We start from the raw sequence: 27,709 nt of genomic DNA on the forward strand, positions 1-27,709 counted from the left end.
AAACGAGCTCAGCCCATCCTTAGACGAGACGGGGCAGAGCGACCAGGGGTGCGTGGGAACGAGTTTCGATCACGAAAATCCCTACCCGGCTCGGAGACGGTGGCTAGAGTGAGCTCGAGATGAACCGAACTATGGCCGAACGCCTCCCAACGTCTCCGTCCGGAGACGCGAGATTCGGGAAAGCGAGGCGTGAGGATACCGGCAGGAGATCGTCGGACGGCGACGGTGGAGGTGGCTGGTCGCGGGCGAAAGGGAAGGAGGAGTGCGGCAGGACGAGCGTCTAGCACCCGCTTACGAAAATCCCAAATCTATACGTTCATAACAAATTTACTTTAAATTAATTTTTGATTATGAAAAATATACAGATTAATACACTATGTATCAAATTTAGTTTAAATTAATATTTTAATTACAAAAATTTCAGAATGGTACACTTATAACAAATTTACTTTAATTGACTTTGAACTCATCAATTTTATAGAAATTGACTTTTACCTAAATTGAAATTTCGAATTTTCAGTTGATAAAAATCAAAATTCATTCGAATTTGATCAGTAGGTCATTATCAAGCCAGTTAAGATTTCAAACTAGAGGTGAATTTCCCCAATTTTAGCCTAACTAGGGTTGCAATCAATCGTTGCACCGTGGCCCAAATCAAGTTCAATTCATTAAGCCGCTCAAATTCCAACGTTAATTTTGACCCAAATCACAATAGCTAAAATCAATTTGTCCAATTTAGCCAACTAGTGATTGATAAAATCAAAAGGTTGACCGTTGCCTAATTCACTTTGAACCATTCGAGTCTAAGGTTTAATTTGTTTAACTTAGATTTAATTTGAATTGAACCTCAATTACATTTCATAGTCTCCCTTAAAAGTCAATTGAAATATTTGGGGTGCCACAAGTAAATTCAATTGAACAAATTGAGATGAAATTGGCACTAACATAGTGCAATCAAGGCAAATTAATTCAATTGGGCTGTCAATGGTCAATTTGATTAAATTGAACCAATTCGATTCGAACCATGCTTATTTCAACTAGTCAAAAACCCTATTGATGCCTTGTTGATCCTCCTTATTTTCTAGATTTGGTTTTGTTTTGGAGTATTTTGGCTTTTGCTATGTTTCGATTTGCTTTATCATGAAAATTTATGTACTTCTCTTGTATCATTTAAGCCATGAATATAATTTTTGTCTATCGTCTCATGGCCTGGCCTCGGAAGTGCCTGCCTAGTTTGGTAATAGATTACTAAGTCTAAACTTAGGGTTTTCTTAAGCTCATATCAATTTGTGACTTAGATTCAAGTTTTTAGTATACAAATGAATTACTAATCAATTTATGATAGGTCGATTAGATACCTAAATAAAATAACAGGATAATTATTTTACTCCTATGAATTAGAGAATTTGGGTACAAGAACTTAGTACACTAGATTTCTCTAATACCATTTCGATACTATTATTTTCATGAAAAAATGTTCATTATAGGACTTTTATAGCAAAGAAATCGTCACAATGTTCGCTTAAATTACATCAATAATCCTATATATGATTTCTATTTCTGTGATCGATTAATTTTTATAGGGTTTTCATTTAGAATCTATGTGCATACCATGTGACACCTTATAGTAATAAAAGGTAACTAAACTACGTGACATGGATATAATATTTTTGGTATTTTTATTAAAATTCGTAACTAAAAATAAATAAAAATAAAAATACATCTACAATGAGATATTATCTAATTTAAGTTAGGAAATGGACTCACCTAGATCCTATCTTATCTTGGATAGGAGTATCTAAACATGCAATTCAATTTAAAATTTGGTATCTAACCTAGATATTTTCTAAACATGCTTATGGTTTCTTTTTCTTTTTTTTAGGGTTAATATTTTGCTTTAAAAGCATAAACCATCAACTCTTTGTGGTAATTTATCACATTATTTTTTATATAAAAATACAAAAAATGAGGTACACTTGTGATTTCCCACGACTAACTATAAAAAAAACCTAAACTTGTACATTTTATGACAAATTTATACCAAACTAATTTATTTGCTACAAAAAACCCCAAATGATAAATTTATGACTAATATACCATCAGAAAAATTAGATTAATACCACAAAAAAATCACAAAATTATAAGCGTGACAAGCAGTGTACAATCCAAATTGATATACGGTCGATTGTCCACGTGTTGTTTAACTTTAACTAAAACTAACGAGAGGGTAAATTTATCACAAAGTGTCCCGGTTTATGGTAAATTTGTCAAAGTATCTGGGTTGGGATTTTTGGTGGTTTAAAAAATAATTTAGGAGGTAAATTTGTCGCAGTGTCCAGTTTGAGGTTTTCAAAGTATTACTTTTTTTATATATATATTTGATGGGCCAAATTCATCCTTTATGTTAGGCCAAAAGTAAGTGAATGGCAGCAAAAAGAATGTAGTTACTGTAATATATAAAATAAAAGGTAAAAAGAGGATATTAGAATAGTTGACGTTTCTTTATTTCCCCCTTGAAACATACACTCTCTCTTGACGAACGGGCTTCAAAGAACTCCTCAAAACTACGATGGTACTTAATTTATGACAATCAAGGTATGTCATCCAAGTGATAACTACGATGGTACTTAATTTATGACAATCAATGTCCGACTCGTAATATGCTTTCAATCGGTGTTACATGTTTCCGGGCACGTTTCCGCGTTCATACGCCATGCAATCCTTTTTTTTTGTATTTTTTATTCATGAAAGCTAACAATTCTATCAAACAAAATTTCAAAATCATTCAAGATATCGATCATGATTCAAATAAAAGATTACAATATCCAGAAAAATTATCCATCGTCTTGCATATTAAATTAAGATAATCGATAGGACACTTATGCAAAATCATAATCTAATAGGACACTTATGCAAAATCATAACCCTAATAGGACACTTATGCAAAATCATAATCCTAATAGGACACTTATGCAAAATCGAACATAATCAAAAAATTATTTGTCGTCTCACGGCTCAAATTAAAAGATTATCGCAATCTTAAACAACACAATTATTCAATAATAAGTTGAAATAATTAAAAAATAATCCGATATATTTGCGGATTAAATTAGTATTCAAATCAATTTTATCAATAAGCCCTATGTTTAATATTTCAAATATCATATATCAAATAAAAATCGATCCGAATTGAGGAATGAAATATTCCAATTGAATTGGATAAAGATTGTTACCTAATTTTTAACACGTTCGGATCACGGTTTGCGGATGGGGGCTCAACGGATGGCTAGCAGTGGATCACGGTGGCCGATTGACCTTCTCATGAACAAAGATTGAGGCGAGGATGGCGGTAGTGCACGGATGGTGGGTTTTCGCGACTGCAACTCGGATCACGCACGACAAGGTTCGTGCTTGGCGAGGAGGGGTCACGATTCGCAGTGGTGGTAGCAAATCAGCTTTTGATGGAGTTCCCAGCGTTGCTCAACAGTGGACAGGTGTTCCGGGAGCAATGCTCGGTTGCTCACGACGATGGCGGACAAGTGTCCGATGAGGCAAAAGCAAAACACATCAAGGGTTAGACACCGATCCTCGCCAGGAACATCAGGCGATCTTTAGAGCTGGACAGCAGAGTCTAAACGTGGCCACGGGGGAAATTAGTGATCTTCAACGATCAGCCCGGCGGCTGCAGGGATTGTCGGCGTCTTCGCGAGGCTGCTGTCGCTGCTACAAGATGATTGGCAATTCTGCGTGGAACGTGGGGACTCGGTGGGCAGCGGCGGCGGCAGGGTAGAGAAACAAACAAATGTGGCTCCCCAATCTTTGCATGCAAAAAAGTCGTCCAGAGGATTTATACTTCTTCACTCACCGACTCGCTGCTGGATGAGTGCATATTTTCCTTCCTTTTTTTCTTTCAATCAAATATTCTCTTCTCTTGCCGACCGAATCTCCCTTCTTTTTATTTCGCAGCTAGTTTTTTCATCTAATATATGCTTTTAGTATGCCCATGACTATTGACCAAACATTCCTTTTGAACATTGAAATATATTCGGCCACGGTCTTGCTTTATGCATCCTCGGACAAATCTTGCACCACTTAATAGATGACTATGATTCCATTTCCTAACACAAATTGATCTCTCAATTTGACAAACATCCCAATGAATTTCAGTCCTTGAGAATTAATGGGCTAGGTCATATTTTCATTACCGCAGGCTAAAGCTTAAGATTATTTACCTGAGTTCACCCGTTGCTAGTTCAATCCAAATGCAAACTATATGAACCTATTAACTACTAATGCAAATGCTCATAATAACTATAGGTAGTTTAAATAATATTTTGTTTAGGAGTTAAAAATTAATTCTTAATTTTCTATGCAATAAATAAATGATCAAATTGCTAAAATCTAAGTGTCATGACGAACAAAAAAATAGCCAAAATCTTAATAAATTGCAATTAGGTCTTTTTAGTAATACATGAGTCAAGCCATAAAATGAAATTGAACTAAATTGCATAAAATTGGAACAAATTTCAAACTAGTTCAACCCGATCAAATTAAAGAGTCAACCTGGTTCAATCAAGTCAACTCGATTTGACCAGCGTTGACCGACATTTTCCAGCCAATCTCAGTTGGCCGATAACCCCCTCTCCCTTGTCAAACAATTGCAAAACTACCCCTCTAGAAATTACAAAAATGCCATTACTTAGTCAAATTGATGCTTCCTGTTGCACCAAGTGCCGAAGCATGGGTGTTTTGTATCCATTAAGCAAAGATGGGTTGTAATTATATAGCGATATAAGAAAACATATCTTGGGATCGCTCAAAGGTGCTCATGGTATCATTATGAATATGCATGAAAGCCTATAAATACACATATCCAATTGAGATGTTTAATGATTATATCATAATGCCTAAGAACATGATCTAATTGATCATCGTATCGAATAATTGGATCATAATCTCTTATTTTGCACAACGGCACCAATTATGAGAAATTTGCCAATCCACATGTGATGTGTGAACAATGATAGTTGTGTACTATAGTCGGTGGTTAGATACAGACATGATGGAACTCTTGTCATGTCATCAATTCATGAGAACCAATCCAAGTCATCCATTAGTCACTTGATCTTTACAATCCATCATGACCTGTCACCATCCATGTGAGACAAGTTTAGTCATTAGGGAAGTGGCTAGATCAAAAAGAAATCAATTTGAGCCATTGAATTTATCCAAGTGTCATAATTTAAACTTACAAATGTAAAATTGAAAGGGGGATTCACATTTTAGGACATTTTTTTCTCTTGAGCATACTCTCTCACCATCTTGCATGAAATCGAGGCATTTCATTAGAGCATGGTTAATAGAGATAATCATGGTTTCATCCTTTAAGAATAGATACGTAACTATATTCAAGCAAAAAGATTAGGAGTCAATTAATAAGTATCATACAACACTATCGGCAATAGACATATGTCGATATTTCCATTGTAATCATGGCTTTGCCGTTCAGAGTTTATGTGCCTATGTTTAGTATTCCCCAACACCATCATTGTACGAAGACAACATTAACATATTGAAGAATTTCAGATCTAAAACTTGTGAGAGCGAGCCCGTAATCATCGCGCATAATACTTATTCATTAAAACTCCAAAATCTAGAATTAAGTCGGAGAGAAAAGCTCTCAAATATAAGATCGAGAGAGAAAAGCTCACAGATCTAAGACTAGATTAGGACTAGATTAGGAGAGTAAAGAAAGAAACAAGAGGCACTGGAGTGTAGTTGATCAAATTGATTCCTCCGAGAGTTAACTATATCAACGTCGGTAATCTAGCTGTCCACTTCAGGTCATTTTGCGGCTCTCCTCCGGCATTTCATTGGTGGCTGACCATTACTATACCGCTACTTGGAGTGTCCACGAGACATCCCTGGCCGGAGCTTCATCGGATTCTCACTGAAGATTCATTGATTAGCTTGATTTCTCCTATTGTGCCCACCCTTCAACGTTCAGTAAATTTCTTTAACTTAGTTCGATCCTATCTAATCTAATCATCTAATGAAGGTCAACTCAGCTATAGTTGATTGAAATGAAGATGTGATCGGAGTTTATAGAGATTTAATTTAATTTTCCATAAAATCAGACTTAATAATGCATGTCTAAGATTGGAATCGGTGTTTGCATAATAAATCCCCCAAATCATAGTTCGGTCAAGTATGTGAAGTTAAAAAAAAAACCATCATCTTCTGTTCTCGTGTTTTGCTTTTACTGAATTGAGTATCTTCGCCAAATCACATTCACCACAACTTCACCTCTTGTTTCCAAGATTCAATCCTTCAAAACAATGCCATTAACACTAGACGAAGACATTTCACCTGCATAATAAAATTAGCATTTAACGCATTCAAGTTCAATGATTTGGCCAAATGCGAAAATATCATCTTTCATTAGCCAACTTCTTTTATCTCCCAAAATATATTCGTCTTCATTAGGGAAAAAAAAATCGGTTCTACTGATTCATAGATACTTTTAGTACCATGCAGAGATTATCTCGAGTCACATGAAAAATTAGCGACATGGTACTCTCTCTAATTGAATTGGTAGTCAAGAGACTAAAGCAAATGCTTGTTATCCAGAAACAATTACCATCGTAATTACAAAGGCCTAGGAATGCATCGGTAGCAATGAAGTTAAAAAACCAAATCAAAGAATCGAAAGATTTAGCCCCGTTCAGCAATCTAAAATCTAAAGCCTTTAACCCTTAAAGCCACATCGGCGATCACTAACGTAGTCCTCCCGCTGCCCTGCGACATGAGGCTCTCATAGACCAACCCAGCTACTCCGCCGCCCGCAATGGGCCATGCTTAATGAACCCAGTGGTTGCTGAAGTCTCCGGTGACTGCTGCCGCCCAAAAGACCGAGCCGGGTTCATGAACCCGCCGGTGAATGGCCCGGTCAGCATGAAATTCGCTCCGTATACAAACCCGATCGCCGTGGGGCCTGCTATCCCATGCGGTCCCTTTCTCGGTCTCTTGCGGCGCAGGCTGTGTAGACGAGAGCAAATGTCCCTATGAACTCCGTCGCCGTGCCGCCATGCCCGTCGTGTGGAGCTAACTCACCTGGCGGTATCGCCTGTCCAAACAATTTCCACTACTCATAGGTACATAGTGAATGCAGATGTCTATGGAGACTTAAATGCAATCAAGCATTTCTTAGGTTTTGGATAAAATTATTTGTCCGAGAAGAAGACCAGGTGTATAAGCCATGATCTAATTCTAAGACAAGTGAAATTGATACACAAATCCACTGGTTAGGACAGGTTTTGCACTAACCCTAAGATGTTCTTCCCTTTTTTGGGTTTGAAGAAAAATTAGTTGATCTTGAAACCATATGTAACAGGCAAATCCAAAACCATCAAAATGTTTCATTCGCTCTCTTATTTGCGTTAGGTTAGTTTACATGGAAAATAATAACACTACCTTAAAAAAATCAAAAAAAGGGAAAAAAAAATCATCTCTTTCTTTTGTAAAGTTCATTAGGAAGAGAGGAAATTTTACCTGGCCTGGTGTGAGGAGCATCAAGAGGACACAAGCAATGGTGGAACCCAAAGAGCTGAGCCAAGCGAAACAAACTCCGCTCAGAATGCTGACGTGACCTCCCATTACCAGCCCCATCGTCACTGCTGGGTTGACATGGCCGCCGGAGATATGAGCCGAGGTGAACACCGCCGCGAACAGGGCAAAAGCATGCGCCATGGCCACCACCAGGATGTGGCAATTCTCCCCAGTGGCGCCAGCCGGGGGCCGCCCGACATGCCCTAGTAAAGTCAGTCTCGGACATCTAAGTAAAATTTTCATAGGAGTTCGCTTATGTATGTTCAATTCATGACGCGTTTACCAGCTATGCTAGAAATCATAGTAAATACTAGTGCCAAATTCATTATCAAGTTCGATAACAATGTCTTTCAAAATGGCAAAATGTATCTTTTCAAGTCCATGCGACTGTTAGGCTATATTGAAACCCCAACATGATTAACCACGCTTTCGAAATAAGTTGTTGTCACTTAGATCACGATGCATAAATTCGACAACAGTCCTACTGGCTGTGATGCGAGCTCTAGGAGAACGTACCGGCAGAGATCGCAGAGCCCAAACCGGCAAGAAGCGAAGATGAAGGTGGAGATGAACTCGGCGAAGTAGGACCGGAGGGAGGACTTGCTGAACAGCTCTTCCATGACGTCCAGGAATTGGGAACCCGCTCTTAGAAAGGAAGAGGCTTTGATCACCCTCATGGTTTTTGGTTCGCTGATTTAGGGCCTTTTTATCAGGGAAGCAGTTTCACTGCACGTACTGATCGATGGAAGGTGGTGGGGGCTTTTCTAAGGTTCCATTCTAACACGTTCATCTGTGTTGAAAGAGGTAACCGTCTGGGTTAACCGCTCCCTCGATCATGGATTAGGGCCGAGGTTTTGGAGATAAAAGGCCCCGTTTGTTTGCGTTTCTTTTTGTTTTAACAGTTTTTCTGTTTTTTTTTCGCAGAACGAAAAGGAACAGAAGCAGCGTTGTGTGCGTTTCTGTTATTTTTTGTTAACTTTTTTTAAAAGGAACAAAAAAAGAAACAATAAGCAGCAATTTTGTGTTCTTGTTCTAATTCTAAATCAAAAACACTTTTTTTTTTTCTTTTTTTTTTATTTTCTTGTTCTTCTTTCATGGCGGGCGTCGCCGGCCTCGGCCACGGCCGGCCGTAGAGACGACGAGCCCGGCGGCCTCGCCCGGCCACGCGAGCTCGCGGAGGCCCCGGCGGCGAAGCGCTCGCAGAAAGGCCAGGCGAGCCGACCTCGCCGCCGCACAGGCGAGCTCGGCCTCGCCGGATCAGGCGAGCCGACCTCGCGCCGGCACAGGCGAGCTCGATCTCGCAGATCGGACCTCCAGCTCGCCAGGGCGGCAATAGGGCTCGCCCGGCGGGCGAGCCTCGGCCTTGCGTGGTAACCCCGACAAGGCCGCGCCTCGCCCGGCCGGCGAGCTCGGCCCTCGCCGGCCGGTCGCCCGGCCAAGGCCTTGGCGGCGGCCCAGAGCCAAAAGAAGAAAAAAATGAAAAAAAAAAAAAGAAAAAAAAGAAAAATAAGAAAAAAATAGAAAAAATAAAAGAAATAAAAAAATTATCCAAATTTACCAAACATGTTTCTGTTTATTTTTATTAGAACGAGTTCTGCGACGCGTATTTTTGTTCAAGGGGTTAGGAGCAGAAATACTTTTTCATTTACGGTTCAGAGCAATTTTTAAGCGAACATAACCAAACGCCCAAAGTGTCTTCTTTTTTTAAATTAAAAAAACACTTTTTTCGTTTCTTTATTAGGTTGGTAAAATGTTATGTAAATATATTGGCTTTCACTCAGCACTGCAACGTGAATGGGGTGCATGCACGAGTCCTTCTGTTGTCGATGTTATGAACTTATGGCTGAAGATTAAAATGGTTAGAAAGTTTAACTGACTACTGAAATGAACTTACTCAGTTGATTAACAATATGCAGAAAATCAGCACACCCATCCTCGGACAGATGTTAAAACTCACAACCATCTTCGGATTGATGTTACGCACTCGGCGTAGTCGCATCAAGTTTTCACGCTTGCCGTAAACCTTTCCACATGGATAAAGAAATAAGGTCATGTTGGGAAAGTGCATCGACTGTTGCCTTTTCTCTTGGTTTGACATGAAGGAAAGAAAGCACTCACAGCATGCACAGTTAACATTATTCGTTTGATTATGAAAGTACCCCACTTGCAAAAGTTATAATTAGGATCATTAAAAGTTGAAATGAAGAAAAAAATGTAGCAGAAGAGTTCCTATGGAGTTACCTTATACATGCTCCTGCAAAAGATGTCTTCAGAAGAACATTACACAGGCACGCGCATGACTACCATAAACAATTCATAACCAGTATCAAACCGTGTGGGATCTGACCAGTGCCCTTTCAGACAAAGCCTGGAGCCTTTGACTCTGTGTGCAATTCACCTCCAAAACCTCTACCTCCTCAGTTCTTTGATAAGAGGAAGTAATTCAGATTCAGATGCGTAGGCAAAACGAGCCACAAATAAAAAGCATCAAATGAGGCACAAGACTTACAGTGTAAAAGAGGACAAGATGAGGCTCAAGCTAAAATAACAGCAGAAACTAGATCCAAAACTTTGTCTTAAACTGGCTCAAAAATGAGTGTTAACATAAGTAGTCACAACGGCAGCAAGAAAAGTGAAAACTTGCGTCTAATGCTGAACCTCGCAGAAAAAGCAGCAACATAATTGCATGCCTGATGCCAAGAGCAATCACAGCCTTCTCCCCCTTCTACCACTCTTTCTGCGAGTACTGTCGGTTGGTATCGGTGTCACATCCTCTGATGACCAAGCCAAAGAATCACATGAGCAAATGATCGAGTAAAAAGCCAAAAAGTATAGATCCACATCATGAGCTAAAACTACATATTTACCATCAGAAAACCAAGTAAATAAAGTACAAATTTCCCAATAAACACGTCATTGAATGAAGGGATCACTTCTAACACCCGCTAATGATTATTGAAATGTAGTATTCAATCAGTAGATCAGCAGATTCAGTACAACTAAGTTATCCACAACCAACTACAAATGTCCCCCTCCTTGTCTTAGAATCAAAGGGATATATTAGCTAACACCAAGGCTTAAGTAAACACCGAAAATGCAATGCTCCAATTGCACTTACAGCAAATAAATTTGTTTACAATGCTTCATATGCTTGAACATAGTAATCGAAAACAATCTCCACAAATTTTCTGAAGCAATATACTGGTGCCTCAAAGCAGTGGTACTGAGTCAGAATATCAATAAGCCCATTAATATTGAGTTCTGAAGAAGTGCCTTTCACACAACTAATTCAATCATGACTCTTGCTACCATGTTTGAAGCTAAACACGCAGACAACTGCATCATACAGGTTTGATCAAAGTTAAGACTGACAACAGAAAAGCATCTTGGGTTGGGTGAAGAAAATCCGAAAAAGTAAATATATGGATACTCAGAAACACAATAGCATCCTCATATTAAACGAGGCGACAAATAAAATTGGCAAGTCAGAATATCAATAAGCGTAAAGGAGTTAAATCACAAGGAATGTTATCCCTTCCACAAATTCATTTAACTCATCATTCTCACCATAGGCAATTAATTAGTAGCCTCAGAAATTGCAAAGAATAATAATCAAATTTAGCTAAGGTGGAGTTATAATCATCAAAGTAAGAAAGTATAGTGAGAATCAATGTCCCCTACCGCGAAACAAGACATTCACAAACTTTCACTGGATTTGAAATCCCACAAATTGAAGAAATCCATGAAATAGTAGAGCAAGCTACAATCATCGAATCCCATAGTGTGAGATCAAAGATCCTGAGCTAATGTCTTGCGTAAAATGATTGAGGCAGGAATGAAAAGGGAACTCTAGAGGAAAACCCTAAAGAGCAAACCCAAAAATCATCTTTGATGTTGCAGCTATGACTCAAAACGCTTCCATTGGGTACTTTGGAAGGCGATCTTAAGGAGCTGCACTTCAAATTAAAAGCAATGACCAAAGCAGAGACATTTTTGCTGAAAAGTTGAACTGAAGGACTTGAGAAAACCAAAGGAAAGTACTTGGAATGTTCAGGAGGAAGTTAGTGTCTAAAGCTTGACCATGTACTCACAGAGTGTGAGGGAGAGGTGGCAGTAAAGAATGACAATATAACCTGAGACCAATGTGAGCCCAGTAAGATCAATACTCAGATTACGCTGGGTCTAGCAGTGATCCAAGGATGGCTTCCATGCTGTTTCTTTTCCTTTTTCTTTTTTTTTGGGGGAAAGGTGGGGGGGGTGTTTCAAAGCCTATGATGCTGTTTAACTTAAAAGAAATGTGTTCATAAAATCAACACCAATGACTAAATAATTTGGATGGAGAGGTATTCTAGGATCATTACCAACATTACTGATCAAAACAAATCGCACTAAATATCAAACAAGAAGAAATATACCTATGCGACCAATTTTCATGCCAGAACGTGCAAGGGCTCGAAGTGCTGACTGAGCACCCCGGACCTGGGGTCTTGGTCTTATTTCCTCCCAGTAGCCACGAAGCTTAATGTGAAGGGCAGTAACACCAAGCTCCTATAAAACACACCGAGAAGCACATTTATAACAATTATTGACAAAATTATAATATACTGTGTTCGAAGAAAAGAAACGCAAAAGAGGGCTAAGACAGAACCAGAAACAGATTGTACTTCGAAAGGATCGTGCACACAAACAACTTCAGACAATCACGAAATAGGTTGTGACTCAAGAAGGGGAAACCTTACCTTGCATCGCTGAGCCACATCTTGGGCTGCAAGCATGGCTGCATAAGGTGACGATTCATCCCTGTCAGCTTTCACCTTCATGCCGCCTGAACTTTCGAAAAATTTTAAACAGTAAGAGAAAAAAATTAAGTAAAAGGGCAGAAGCAATGTTACCTTTCAGCTAAACAGCTAAATACATAGCTATAGCAGGGCTTCTTGGCTAAACAAGCCAAACGCCAAATACGTTGACAACCATGATTAAACAACAGCCTATCTCAGAAGAAACTTACTACCTGACTATCACAAACCGTTGAAGTAAACACTGAATAGAAAGTAGACTCATAGGAGTAAAGCACATTCCCCTTTGAAAAATTGAAAATTTCAGCTGCCACATTTAAGAAAATTGAACATATCATTATCAGCAAATGAAAATTAGCAACGAAGCGAATTAATAAAAAGTCAATCTCCGTATCCCACGCTGACTAATTTTGTAGTCAGAGATTCACAACCACAAAGTTGTACTGTATAACAGCATGAAGGAACTTCGCAAGACACACTACGCCATATCTGAGAAGAAACTCACAACCGATCATCACAAACCATCAAACAACCACTAACTAGAAAGTAGAATTATAGGAATGAAGCACATTTCTCGCCCAAAATCGAAAATTTCAGCAGCTGCCACATCTAAAGAAAATTAAACACATCCCCTTCTCAGCAAACAAAATTAGCAACAAGGGATTAATAAAAATTCAATCTTCGCTTCTGCGCCGACCGACTTCGCAGCCGGAGATTCACAAATTCACGAAGCTGTACTGCACAACAGCATAATTAGCAACACGTACCGGTGATGCGAACAGGGTTTCCCTCCCAGAGGTCGGTGACATGCTGCGGGGAAGCACGTGCCGTCAGACCGGGATCGGAGGGCAAAGAGGAAAGCGAACAGGGCATACGTACGATGAAGGTGTCGTTGAAGGAGGCGAAGATGTGGGCGACGCCGAGACGTGCTCGCCCTCGCGCACGGCGGGGCCGAGCGTGACGGTCTCCTCCTTGAGCTCCCTGACCTTTCTCTTCGACTGCGGAGAAAAGGGCAAAACAAAAGACCCACGCGCCGCGAGTAGGTGCTCGGCTTTCGCAGGAGATCGAAATCGCTATCTACTCCACCAATCGCATCAACGAATCCACCCCCGATGTACAAAAAGGGAATCGCAGAAGCGGAAGCAGGAGCAGCGGCTGCAGTAAGGGAGTGATGAGCAGGAGAACTCTTACCATGGCGAGATTGGGGATTCGAGGATCCGAGGAGGAGGAGGAGGAGGAGAGCTCGAGCACCAGCAGCAAACACGACGGCTCTAAAGATCTGAGCTAAAGAGAGTTTCATAGGGTGGGACGAGCACGCGGAATCACGCTCGCAGCCCGCAGCTTACCCGTGTAGTGCGGTCCAATCGTCCTATCGGGTAAAACATGATCCGATTTAAAATTGACATTTTATATACGGAATCAATTCGTTTTTAAAATATTTTTATATTTAATTCAACCCATGAAAACTCATATCTATCTAATTAACCCATTTTAAACTTTTTATCTAGGACTATAATATGTTAAGATTGACTTTCAACATAGCATAGAATTTTCAATTTTGTATTGATTCATAATAAAAAATAAGAAAGTTAGTATTTGGTAGACCTGTCGCAATAGGTTCTATACCCATGAACTGAGTTGTTACATAAATTAGTTATATTCAGTAAATGGATCATAAATAGATTTAAACATAATATAAATGTTAAATTGGTTACAAATGAATTTATAATTTACTTAGACTTAATTTACGTTTATAACTCTTTTCCATTCTCTCTCTCTGTCTTGAAACCATTAACGGATAGATTGGATTAGTTTAGGTCAAGTTGAAAATAATCCGACTTAAATAGACTCATTTAACCCATTTTAATCCATTTTTCATGTAATGTAAATCTTATAACTTCTACCCAACTTGATTCATATTTCTAAAATACTTATAGATTTAACTCAATTTGGAAAAAAAAATTATACCCAAATTGGAAGTAAGAGTGCGGAGTAAGTGCGAGATTGAAAATAATGAGAAAAGAATTATAGAGATAGATTGATAAAAATAAGTTGTAAATTCATTAATGATCCATTTTACAACCTATTTCGCATCCATATTATGTTCAAAGTCGATAAGCGTGAGTGCACAATCACGAAGCACCCACGCTTTGAATTGGAGCACGCACACAAGCTATTTTGTCGTCGTCGTGAAGCCATGGCTGAAAATAAAAGTGACTTGAAAGTTTGACCATCGAAAGAAACGAATTTACGCCGTCTACTAACAATATAAAAAACATTTAATTACATCATTTAATTTTTTGACGGAATTACATCATTTAATTGATATTTAAAATTCGCTACCATCATTAAGTAAATGTTATATATTCTACAAGTAAGGATATATTTATTTTGTGGAAAATTGATAATTCAAAGATATTTTCTCGATTACCTTCTAAATTCTTTTTCACAAAATAAACAAATCTATATTCCTTTTTTTTTCTGAAATAAACAAAAACTGAGCCAATGTTCTCACACTTGCTACCAATCCAACAGTGATTATGTATGCCTTTCTATATGGACATGAAAGTGCATACCTTTGATTGTTACTTTTTCTCTCGGCTCGCTACGTCGGACACGCATGAGGAATAGAAAAACCACACAACATCAACAATTAACATAATCCATTGAGCATGAAAGCACCATACTTTGCAAAATTTACAATTAGAATCATTAAACAAGTCGAAATGAAGGGGAAAAAAAAGTAGCAGGAGAGTTCCTGTCGTGTTACCTTATAGATGCTCCAGCAAAAGATGTCTTCAGAGAAACATTGCGCACGTACACATAACTAACCCATCGACACATTCATAACGTAAAAAGGATTGGAAAATATATGGGTGCTCCATCGCCTACTTCGCGAGGGCGAGCATGTGTATGTTATTATCAATACATGGAGATTATTTGAGTTTACAAAATTTATCTGATCACACAACCGGATCACCTGTGGTACATTACTAACATATCTCTCTTCTTGAACAAAGATATTACACGACGTAAAGGAAAAAGAATAAATAGACATTTGATCCTCACAGAATGGGTATTGGGATTATTTATCCCAAAGCTATTCAGCCTTACTAGCCTTGTGTGCATTTACCAACTGCATTTGCACATCCTAGAGACAGCTGAATGTTCCTTGTATTCCATTGTGTGAACTCGCCTTTGCCCTGCACAAACAGAGGATGCGTGGACAGCGTGGATTTTGGCATTCGTAAAGGAATTCAATCAAGGCAAAAGCCACCTGTGTCATTGAACGAAGAAGTGGAGTAGCCAAACATATTGTTCAGGGACCTGGAAAGCAGGAAAAAAGAGGAGATGAAACGCAAGTTTCTGACAAAGTTAAGGAATAGCAATTCCCTTATTGACCGTGAGGGATCTGTTGACAGTTACCACATAATGTATCATATAGAACAAGTCCAGAAACCATTAATGATCAAACTTGCAAACCCTGAGACTCGACATATCAAGGCACACATAATCTAGAACAAGCCTTCAGTATAGTGACTTGGATTTTACTTATTTAAAACCAGTGTTATTGTATTTCTAAAAGGTAAGCTTATTGTAGTTTAAGCAAATAAGAACATGGACTCCAATAATATTTGCACTACTTTTTTAAGGCAAATTCTTGCCAAGATAACATTACCATGTAAATGGTCATTTTTGTTTTTCATTTGGCCAACGTACAGACAAATACTAATTCAGAAGCCACGAGCCTGACAGGCCAAAAAAAGCCAAACAACATACAAATTCACAACACCAAAATGAGCCTTCAACACTCTCTAGAAATTCTAAGGTTAAAGGAGGCAATAATGTCATGCATACCTGAGCCACAATTACTGTTTCATCTCCATCCTGGTCATTGCCTACGATTATACCTTTCCTCCTGTTATAAAAAAACATCGAGAACTTATTTAGCTTTTCAAACATTGGGGGAAGCATAGCAACATCATGGAGCAAAGATAGATGGGAAGAGCTCACTTATTGATATCACCAGCAACAGTTCCCTGAAACTCTGTTGGTACTTTTAACTCCACCAGCATTATCGGTTCCAAGATTACAGGTTTTGAAGCTGAATAGCACTGTTTCACAGAATATAAGATTAGCACCATGAAATAAAGTGAATGTGTCACAATCAATATTTCCATATTTTTTTTTCCCAAAGGCAAAAGAAAGAAGTTGGGCTTTCTCCCTATTTACTACTGCAGAGTGAAAATTGATGAGCATGATCCTTCAAAGCTGCAAAAAATAGTTCGCAGTGAACTACTGGACAAAGGTACCTGTCTAAATGCATAGATGGCGGCCAACTTAAAAGCCAGCTCACTAGAATCCACATTATGTGGCACCATCAGTCAGAACAATGCGAATATTTTCAACAGGATGACCAATCAATGACCCCCTGCATGTAAAAAAGAAGCAGATTGGTCAAGGAATCAATTGCAATTTTCATGTTCAGTGGGGTCCGGACCATTGGCATTTCACAAATTCCAAAAGCTCTCATAACAAATTTGGTTTAAGAGAAGAGTAACGCACGAGTTGGCAGCTTCTTTGAAGCCTTTCTCTCATGCAGGGATAAAATTGGAAGGTATGGCCTGCCCAACAATCATGTTTTCAAATTCAAACTTTGCAGCGACCCTTCTGGAAGAGGTTCAACATACCTGTCATTTGAAAATTTTAACAATCAAACAAAAAAGCTAGACGACAAAATACACAAAAAGAGATTCAACTACACCCGACACATTAACTTCATTCACAAGGTTGGTAAGATTACTGAAATCCACAAAAATTAGCCTTGGATTGAAAGGAAAGGTAATGCTGTTTAATTCTTTAGGGGCTGCTATATACACATGCAGTGTTTCAACTCCAAGTATCTTAACTAAGTTTATCACATAAACTATGAAATAATAGAGCAGTAATATATCTCTTTATTCTTAAGCATAAGCCAAATTGCAAAAAGTTCTAAAAGTCATCAATCTTTCAAACCACTATTTAGACCTCAAAAGCTCTGGTTAGAAAGCCATGGCCAAAAACCTCACTATATCTATAGAATCTCAAAGGTCATCTCACAGAAAAAGCATTCACAGGTAAAAGACAATCTTTGTAATTTTCTTCATGTGTGTTTTGCTGAGACCCTCACTAATAAATAACAGCTTTCTGATATACACTATCCAACTGTGCCAAAAGTCAAGGAGAAGCCTTCAAACTAGAACTTCTGTGAGCATGTGCCAAAAAATTAGCCAAAAAAGGTTCTGCCGTTCAAAGGGTGCAAGTACGTTAAAACAATAGGACTTCCATTTCAGTCTCTAGTGAGAACAATGACCCAAAAGTATCTCTTGTTCGATTATTCCTTATAATGGTAGACAAGGTACTAAAGCTAATCACTTCTAATATCCTGTCAAAGCAAAGAGCTTAATAAGTTTCAAAATAATTTGTAAAATCCGATCTACAAAGCATATCCTGAGAGCTTGATTGAGCAATTTAATATTCACTTGAGTTTTGATCATCAAGATAGATCTAACAGCTACAGATAGCTGAATAGTTTTCAGGAAAAGAAATAATAAGGAAATCACTCTCTGATATCAATTTAGCACTTTCGGCACAATTACAACAAATGTGTCAGTCATTTTGTAACAAAGCTGTAAACTTGACCTTGTAGCAAAGCATGCTAAGCGAAAACATAAATGCTCATCGACAATACAACACAAAATAATGATAATGATGACGACGATAATAATAACAACAACAACAAAAGAGAATATCAAAGATCGTCCTGTTGCAAAACAAGAACTGAGATAAACATAGTCAAATGAACCAGACATAAGAATACAGCATTTGCTTATTCCAGGTGCACCTTCACTTACCCATACTCTACCATATTGACCCTGTCCTCCAGTTTGTTTCTTATGCAAGTAATCAAATTCAGCACGCTGTGTAACAGTTTCTCTGAAATTCACCCACGAGGCTTTCCGACAGTCGCCTCTACCTGTTTTAAGAGATGAGACTTTATTAAGTAATTATTTAACTCTCAACAGCAAAGAATGAAGGAAACAATTTTTGCATGACATGGAAGTGAGGACACACCTTGTACTCCCTGCGAATTCGTTCAACGTATACCTCCAAATGCAACTCTCCCATACCAGATATGATGGTCTATTTATAGAGAAAAGGTATATTACATCTAAGATGACAAATTGACACCAAAGATAATTTAAAATTGCATAGAAAACAAACCTGCCCACTCTCAGCATCCAAACCACGCGGAAGGTAGGATCCTCCCTTTGGAAACGGTTCAAAGCTTTTTTGAAAACTATTAAAAGGATTAAAAAAAAAAACATGTAACGATCACCAATCAAATACAGTGGAAGAAAAATTTGGCAAGTTATATGCTACTCACTTGGCCCCCAGAATCTTTTGAAACTGGGAAACAGCCAAGGACATCACCGGATCAGGCACATTCATGGAGGTCATGGTGTATTTAACTTTCCCATCAGTGAATGTATCGCCTGATAAAAAGAAAAGAAAAACAATCTAATATTAAGTCCCCAAGGAAAAGAACAAAGGACAAAGACACTCATAATCAAGCTACAGACCAAGTTTTCGGCCTCATGTTAGCCGACTTAGCTCATCACATGTAATTCAACTTCAATTTCAATTCCAGCCTTTTTTTTGACATTTAACTACAGGAAATTAACATTTTTATCATTACTCGTGGGACAAATTTCCATCCCCTTTTCAGGCAAATTAAAACTCACAAATCAACAATCAGTGCTAGCTGAGCATTTGCCATGCTGGAGAGAGAGACCTGAGGCACAATCCATTCCAAAAACAGCAACAATTTGCCCGGCATGTGCCTCTGGAATATCCTGTTGAGTAGATAATCAAATAAGATCAGTGGTAGTTACCAATGACCAAAACTGACCTTGTGTATGAGTTTGATTTCTCAGATCAACCCAAATTAGAAGAAGATAATAGCTAATTAAGTTAATAGAAAGTCAAGAACTTACCTCCATCTCATTAGAATGCATCCGTCCGAGGCGAGGAACCTGTTCCAGAACAATTAGGAAGTCCATAACATGTAAATGGAATACAGAAGAAAGTGGCGGAAATTGAACAGAGAATCAGTAACATTTGCTTCTTGTACCCTTACAACACTGGAGGTAGCAAGAAGGGTGCACCTAATACGAATTAGGGATGAATATGATGGCTTTGGCAATCTAAGGGCTGGTGATTTCTGTAAAGCTCTCAAATTCATCATAAAAAAATCCAACATTTTTAGGATGCATTATTCTTGTTTATACATAGCATTTAGCAGATAAATTAGACCAGGCCACCACTGGCACCATTTTTGGGTCAACCATCTCAAAATTACCAGAAGTCACACTACTAGAATGATCATACACCAACCACAGTGGACTTAAGTTAAGAAGAATTCAAAACAAAATCATTATTATGAAAAAAGCATTCACTTTTGGACATATCAATATTGGTAGATGTTTTTACCACTGCTTCTCAAGTTCAAATCATTCTTCCACACAAATGGTAAAGCAGTCTTAGATAGATCCTCAAAGTTGCACAGAATACTCAGAACTGGTTTTCAAGAAAGCGTGTCTCATGCTGGAACGCCCAGAAAGCATGTATCATGCTGGAATGCATAAAAGCATGATTTCTGCTGGAATAGGCACAGAGGAACTAAGTCTGGAAAGAAAAATGAAAGGTCTTCCTTTATGTGAACAGGAAGCCTTGTCAAAGTACAAAGTTTACTCATTAAGCTAAAAGCTTTGCTCTACACCCTGGCTATTGGCTGGATTCCTTCATAGGTAGGAAAATTTTCTCACTTTGCTTTCTTTTGTCACATTTTCCTTCTGTTGCTGTGATTTACACTCAAATTATCCAGACTACTGCGCTTTACTACCAGCAGTATGTTATAATGAGATGAAGCATCTCAAAGTGAATATTTTTTGTTTCGCCAATATAAACTGAGGGAACTTATCTCATGACAAATATGGCCTACAAAAGAAATAAAATCCAGAAAGCATCTTCTAAAATTCTCAACACACCTTCAACTTCTTTCCAGTGTTTACATTTGACAAAGTCCCCTTTCGAATGACACCCTCGTAAATTCTTCATTAAATGAAAACAAAGTCAGATGTAAGTATTCACTAAAGCTTGCCACTCAAAGTAAAAGATTATAGGCAACCTGTAAAATTATAGGCATCCTAAAAGAGAGAAGCTTTAAATCACACCACACCTTAAATATGTTAACTGACCGAATCGCCCTTCCTCCAATTTGAAGGCCAATGCTACTAATGGTCCATCTGGAGTTCCAGTCAACGCAACCTACTTCGACAAAAATACCTCAAATAACCAGAACATATAAAAAAAATTAACAATTTAAATAAAAATAAAATAAAATAAAATTTCTTTGCACATTTGAAATACCTTTTCTTCCTGCTTGTTTTGATCAAGAGCATAATTACTGACTTCAATTGGACAGGGCAAATAACTGAGGACACCATCCAAAAGAGGTTGAACTCCCTGAAGGCAAGGATTCACCGTAACAGTGTGATCAACTCCAAATATTAAGTTCGCAATATACAACACAAAGCATTGCAAGATAAGGGGAACAAATTTCATATACATACTCAGTAAATTATCACACCCCCACCTGAATCAATGGATGAGACACACACCAACACGCTATACTTCTCAATCTTGGAGAAAATACACATCAATGAAAAGAGGCACCCCTCTATTCTAAAAAGTTTATTGTTCAAAGGACTCCCACATGGAACCAGACCTCGACAATGAAACTTATGAAAGAGGAATGTTATTGTAATCCGTTAGTGTTGGATGTGTGAAAAGATACCAAGAGTCTGTCAGGCAAATTCAGTTAAAAGATTTTGCCCTTACAAAAGAAGAGAAACAGAAGGATCTTTTAAGGTCACAGATCCCCTTGTCAACTTGAAAGCAATTTCTTATAATAGGTGAACTACTGACACAACTGGGCAATTTGTCATGGAATTTTTGTCAGGGTCTTAGCTTTTCCTTCCTACTTCACGTTCTGTTACATCTGGTATACATGGATTCTATCAATAATGTTGATTTTTATCATACTGAAAGCAGATATGAACAGGCACAGTCTTCCTTAGCATATCCCATCTAGCAAGATAAGGCTTGGTTGCTGTCATCATCACTGCTTTTCTTTTCCTTCACATGCAATTCAAATCCCAACACCTTCCTCAGTATTAAATGGTTGATGCTACAGAGACAGGCAATAGGAGGACAATAGGTAATAGCAAAAAGAACGATTTCATCAGTACCTTATTTTTGAATGCACTACCCATGAAAACAGGTACAAATTTTTTTTTGCTATGGTGGCCCTGTACGTATGGCTTCCTGCAATATGTTGCTTGTAAGTGTTACATGTTGTCAAAAAACAAGTAAAGCACTGAAACATTGATGACTGTTATATTAAAGGATCATCCCACTTCACGGTTAATTCATATCCTACACATTCATGAGTCTTTCAGATTATAGCGAAAATACGGGAGCTGCAACACATCTTTGCTGTGTGCATTCACAGAACAAACAATAGAGGCATGACTTATTACATGGAAAAACAGAATTTTAATAGTACTCCGGATCACACTCAATAGTTCGTAATACACTAGTTAAAACCAATCTCAACCTGAAAAAGAAAAATTAACTTCAAGAAAATCAAAAGAGCTAAACCTCAAGATCAGCAGATGATATAGGCTCATCACTGATAAATGCTTGGCAAGTTTATCATCAACTTCAGAAACCATCTCAATTAGTTCACGCCTCTTTTCTGTGACCAGATTTTCCATATTGGCAGGTACCTCAGCAGTGACAACATTTTCACTGCATTAAATATAATTCAATCAGCAAAGCAAAGCGGCAGTATCACATATAGACGACCTGGGAAGCCCCTGGATTTAGAAACAGACCCATTGGAACCATGAAAATAATAGGCTTTCAACTGTACTAGGTCAGACCCTGAAATTCTTCTTCCAAACCAATTGGAACTTGAACAGCAGCGCTATGGTGTCGAAGTTTAGACCTTGCCTGAGATTATAAAAAAAAAAAAAAAAAAAAATCTTGATAATTTTTGTCTAACAGCTGGAAAACTTTTTAAATTCAAAATTAGCGATGAGAGAAATTTCCTCATCGCAAAAAATTAAATTTCATTAACTTGGCATTGTATCTACACAAATGAATCCCATGACAATGTACAACCCCCCTCTCTCTCTCTTCCTCTTCCATGGAAAGATCACATCATGTCTACACAATTTCATAGTCAAAATTTCCTTTGGCGTCAAATTCTACAGGAAAATATCATTTACATTTGTAAGTAATGACACTTATGGTACCGAATGCTCTTTCTCCAGACAAAGAATTTCCATTGGTGAGATGACACTACATTGTCCAGCAGAAAACATGCACAAGACACCATAAGATTAACCAGTTCCCCAATTGAACTTACAATTTTCCAACACCTAGAACTGCCATGGATCATAATGTTAGAAGCACTACAGCTCAAGATAAAGTTCAAAACATTCATTTTATCATGATCGAAGCATGAAAAGACACAGAGTAAGAGATTGATCTTCCCACCAACATTAATCTTGCCCAACCACAATCTTAGTCATGACAACCATAATTTTAGTCATGAGTAGATAAATGACAAAGCAAAAGATGATTTTAGATTTGTTATCATCGCTTTTTTTTTAATAATACCTGGTTAAGAACTTTCCAAGGATCTGCTCCCATTCGATCAAGTTTATTTATAAATGCAACTCTGGGAACTTCATATCTTCTCATTTGACGGTCAACAGTTATAGATTGACTTTGTACGCCACCAACACTACAAAGGACAAGAATAGCCCCATCGAGAACACGTAAAGCCCTCTCCACCTCTATCGTAAAGTCAACATGCCCAGGTGTGTCAATAATGTTAACCTGCAATTCATCATGCCCAGAGCAACATATCCAGCAATGAGACAGACAATCCATAAACTAAAAGGTAACTGTGCAAATAATACAAAAATTCAATTAACAGAACCTAGAGACAGACATTCCATAGACTAAAAGATAACCGTGAACAATTTACAAACATTTGCATCGATTAAAAGAACCTAGAGTTCCTGTCATCAAGTTCGAAGAATTACCAGATTAGAAAAGGGTAAAAAACAAAGCAACATATCCGGAGATATAAACAGACACTCCATAGAGCGAAAGATACATATGAAAAAAATACAAAACTTCTCATCAATTTACAGATCCTAGAGTTCCTGTATATCATGTTCAAAGAATTGCTGGATTAAATATAAGATAACAACTGAAAGAAAGACTATGCAGATAGCCATTAAAGAAAAAAATAAAGGAAGAGAAAGAAGATGAATGATCAATCAAAATTGAAGTTTCCTAAGCTCAGCAATTATTGACTCTGAAGGAGGAACAGCTGACAACAAATATATGATTTTTAACACGGTAAAAAAAAATACATGATCTTCTCTTACCGTGTGAAGAGAAGTCAATCAATACACGGTTTTTAAACAGTGTTTGATATTGCATCATTCATAGTATTACTACACCTTTCTTGTTCATTGCAGGTTGGTTATTCGTCAACTATGGGTTTGCATCAATATCATTAATAAACAAGCAACCAAGGACTTTGGCACGCCGCATGTCACCCCCTTACCCAACCAAAGCAAACTTTTTCCATGATTTAAAGTTTAATTGAACTTTTGAAAGTTCAACCTAACATATATAGGGTATGCTGCGATTGCACGCATCTAATTACATAGAGATGAGACTTCTCATGTTCATTTATTCCTAAACCTGTAAAAGGTGGCCTTTTTGGGAATCCAGGGGCAATTTCACAAACCCAAACAAGCCCTTCTAGACAGATGGAAAGTCCTCATTATATATATATTCTTTTAACATGACAGAAGGAAAGTCCATATATCTCTAATATTCAAGATACAAGAGATACTGGTGGAGTAACAGCCCATTTATGAGCTTAAAAGAACCAAACTTCATAGATAAAAAAGTTCGCCCAGTTTACACTAACATATAATGAAAGAAATTTCACTGAAAAAGTACACATCCTCTAACACATTACCTAAAGACATTTCACAAGCTATCAAGAACTAATCTATGACAGAACTTGAATATTCAAAGGATATATCTTGTAAGACATTTTATTCATGCGGAAGTAAGTACACTCACAACAGACACTGCTGAGACCTTATATTTTCATATAAGCACCAAGTTAGATTTAGTAACCATTGAAAGAAAAGCTAAGATATACACTCAACCGGAGTGAAATTTATATGAATGTAAGCATTTGAATAGAAAGAAAACCCACTTTCACAGCAAATGTCCGAAGAAATGAAAAGACAGAGGCAACTGTTTGCATCCATAATGTTTAAGCTGAAGACAAGGTACATTCTCCACTTTTAGTGGAGTTAAGTTGACTCTTCTAATGATCTTTTCCTAGCAAAACACCATGTCACACCGAGGACTATGCATGCTAAAGTCAAGTCTTTGTTGTGACATAGTAAATTCTTCAGATACATACAGTTCACTATCATTTAACTAAAAAACTCTACCAGCACCACATATTCTTGCACAAAATTTGGACAGGATGCAAACAAGATTTTTAAAAGTAAGTTTTGTACGTGAAACTCACTAGATACACATGGTTGGTCAATTTTTCTGTTAAATAAAAGGTGGGACCCATGCCTTTGATAGGGATGCACAAGATTCAAAACACAAGAACCATCTATCATATATTTATGTGAGGTGTCCCTCAACTTGCCTGGTCTCATTTCTATTGTCTTAAGATCAGATCAAATTGAATGAAAGCTCACACTTCTTTTCAGTTTAAAAAAGATCCAAACCTCAAACTTCTCTCACAAACTCAAACTATGAAGGAGAATGTTCGTTAAACAAGAGAAAAATGGAAATGGTGCTCATTACTGACTTCTCTCTTACTCATATATATTAGATGTCAGTGTTCTACTTGCTTATTCATAACTTGTGTTACTTCTGAAAAACAGTTTCTTTTTTTTCAATGGTAATACATCATCAATCGCGTTTTCATCCTATACAAAATGCTTTCAAGATTGGGTCCTGCATAAGAAACCAGATCTTCCCCACTCTGTTCATCCCACTTGTTTTATTTGACCATAACCCTTCAAGTTCCCCATCCACCAAGTGAATCCAAGAGGTCAAGATAGCTTACACTTTGGTACCTCCAGCCATCCAGCTTGCTATTCGGTATGTCCAGGTATCCCATTTTGACCAATGTTTCATTTGATCTCTTTAAGGACTGGCACTAAGTATACTACAGTTTCAACCTAAAAAGACCCTGCAGATTCCAAAGTTTCCCTCAAGAATTCCAGCTTTTGATCTACTCCTTCCCTAGTTTCGTTTACATGCACTATCTCATTGGCTAAATGCATATGCAATTCTTCCTTTGCGGTTTCCCAACAGATAATGAACAACCAATTCAACAGGTACTTTCTCTTCCAAAAAAAAAAAAAAAAACAGAGAGAGATACTTTCCACAACAACGAGACAAAGCTCAACACTACAGCTTCTACACAGAGCAGGACAGTAAAGCCACTATATTTACTGTGCATAGACAGCTTCCTCAAGAACAGAGACCAATCATTTAACATTTTCCAGCTCTCATTAGCAGCTATCAAACCCCACAACATGATTCGATCACCAACCCCATAATCAAGCTCACAACCTAACAGTAACCCGAAAACAGAAAGAAAAAGGCTTGCTTCTCACCTGATACCCCTTCCAAGTGCAGTAAGTGGCGGCGGACTGGATGGTGATCCCCTTCTCCCTTTCCAAATCCATCGAGTCCATCGTCGCGCCGATCCCATCCCTCCCTCGGACCTCGTGGATCTCATGGATCTTGCCAGTGTAGAAGAGAATCCTCTCGGTGAGGTCGTCTTGCCGGAGTCGATGTGGGCAGAGATCCCGATGTTGCGGAGCTTGTCCAAATTCTCCTTCCACCACGGCTCCTTGTCGTCCTTCGCCGCCGCCGCCGCCGCCCGGGCAGGTTCCCCGTCGAAGTGCCGGAGGCGGGAGCCGCAGAGGAGCAGCGACGCGAGCGGCGATTGGAGGTGGTGCGCGGCCGACGGCGAGGAGAGGAGGCGAGGCGCAGAGCGTGTAGAGGAGGCGCGACGCCGACGATTTCGAAGCCGCGCCATGGCGGAGGCGGCGGAGGCGGCGGCGGCGGCGGCGGAGGCGGCGGACGGCGGCGGGAATGTGGGGTTAACGGGGTTTCGCCTCTGTCAAAACCCTCGCAAAACCCCAGCAGCACCAGTAAGCTTCGAAATGAAGGTCGTCCGGACTCGAATTCGGACACTTTTTAGGCCGGGTCAGGGCTTTGACTTTTTGACCCACGTGCTTCGCCGGTCATCATCAGGTCCTTTTGTCTTTTTATTTGTCTAAGTGCAGTCAAAGTGTGGCTGGTCTCACTTTTAATTTCTCAAAATCTTCCCATTTTGTTGGCTAAATATATTTTTTCCTTGCCTCAAATTACATCTATAAACACATCATTTTTACCTACATTACTCAGTAATCACCTATTTTTTTTGGGTAAACAACCGTCGAGCTTCGCATATGTACGCAACAAGTGTATTCTCGTTAGTTCTCTTTTAGAAAAAATTATATTATGTACAATATTCATTATGCAGCAAAATGAATTTAAAAGTTTTCAATATATTTTCACTGTGGGTGATTGGTATTTAGAAAAGTCAAACGTTTTAATGCAGTATGCATCACAAGTGTTTCGAATTGTTTCCAAGGTAACACATTAACATAATAATTTCTGCAATATTAGAATTAAGTGTATCTCAACTTGAATTGTGAAAAAGTGGAAGTGGAGGGAAAATTTAAAAAAAAAAGAAGTAGCAGTGATGATGAAATTAGATAGATATAGAAATATGGCTATTTAAACTTTTTAAGATTTAACTAAAATTCATACGATTATTTAATTTCTTAGAATATTAAATTGATATTCAGCCCATGGACATGATGTAACTTTTCTGATCTGTAACACCCTCGTAAAACCCCACCAGCGCCAGCGATCTTGAAACGGAAGTCGTTCGGGGTTCTATTTGGGAATTTATGCCGGTCGGGTTGAATCAAGTCAGGGCTTTGAACTTGTTTGCATTCAGTAATCACTCATGTTTAACTTTTTCTTTTGGGACATAACTATTTTGC

At 38.3% G+C, this 27,709-nt stretch overlaps 1 protein-coding gene, 1 non-coding gene and 2 pseudogenes across 2 annotated transcripts; all 4 read right to left on the minus strand.

The window, feature by feature from the left end:
* Positions 1–6,997: 6,997 nt before the first annotated feature.
* LOC120292668 (probable aquaporin TIP-type RB7-18C) lies at positions 6,998–8,285 on the minus strand. The gene is made up of 3 exons (XM_039310957.1): positions 8,125–8,285; positions 7,552–7,834; positions 6,998–7,126 (listed from the first exon to the last, which is right to left on the minus strand). The coding sequence occupies exons 1-3, from the start codon at positions 8,283–8,285 to the stop codon at positions 6,998–7,000; spliced, it is 573 nt and encodes a 190-aa protein (XP_039166891.1).
* A 1,881-nt stretch (positions 8,286–10,166) lies between these two features.
* On the minus strand, positions 10,167–13,768 carry LOC120292753 (annotated as a pseudogene).
* LOC120293049 lies at positions 10,827–10,919 on the minus strand. Its single transcript, XR_005550708.1, has one exon. It is a non-coding gene; the product is annotated as a small nucleolar RNA Z266 (small nucleolar RNA).
* A 2,311-nt stretch (positions 13,769–16,079) lies between the features above and the next one.
* On the minus strand, positions 16,080–26,532 carry LOC120292743 (annotated as a pseudogene).
* Between the last annotated feature and the right edge of the window lie 1,177 nt (positions 26,533–27,709).

The sequence above is a fragment of the Eucalyptus grandis genome, chromosome 4 (genome assembly GCF_016545825.1).
Source record: "Eucalyptus grandis isolate ANBG69807.140 chromosome 4, ASM1654582v1, whole genome shotgun sequence".
Taxonomy (NCBI): Eukaryota; Viridiplantae; Streptophyta; class Magnoliopsida; order Myrtales; family Myrtaceae; genus Eucalyptus; species Eucalyptus grandis.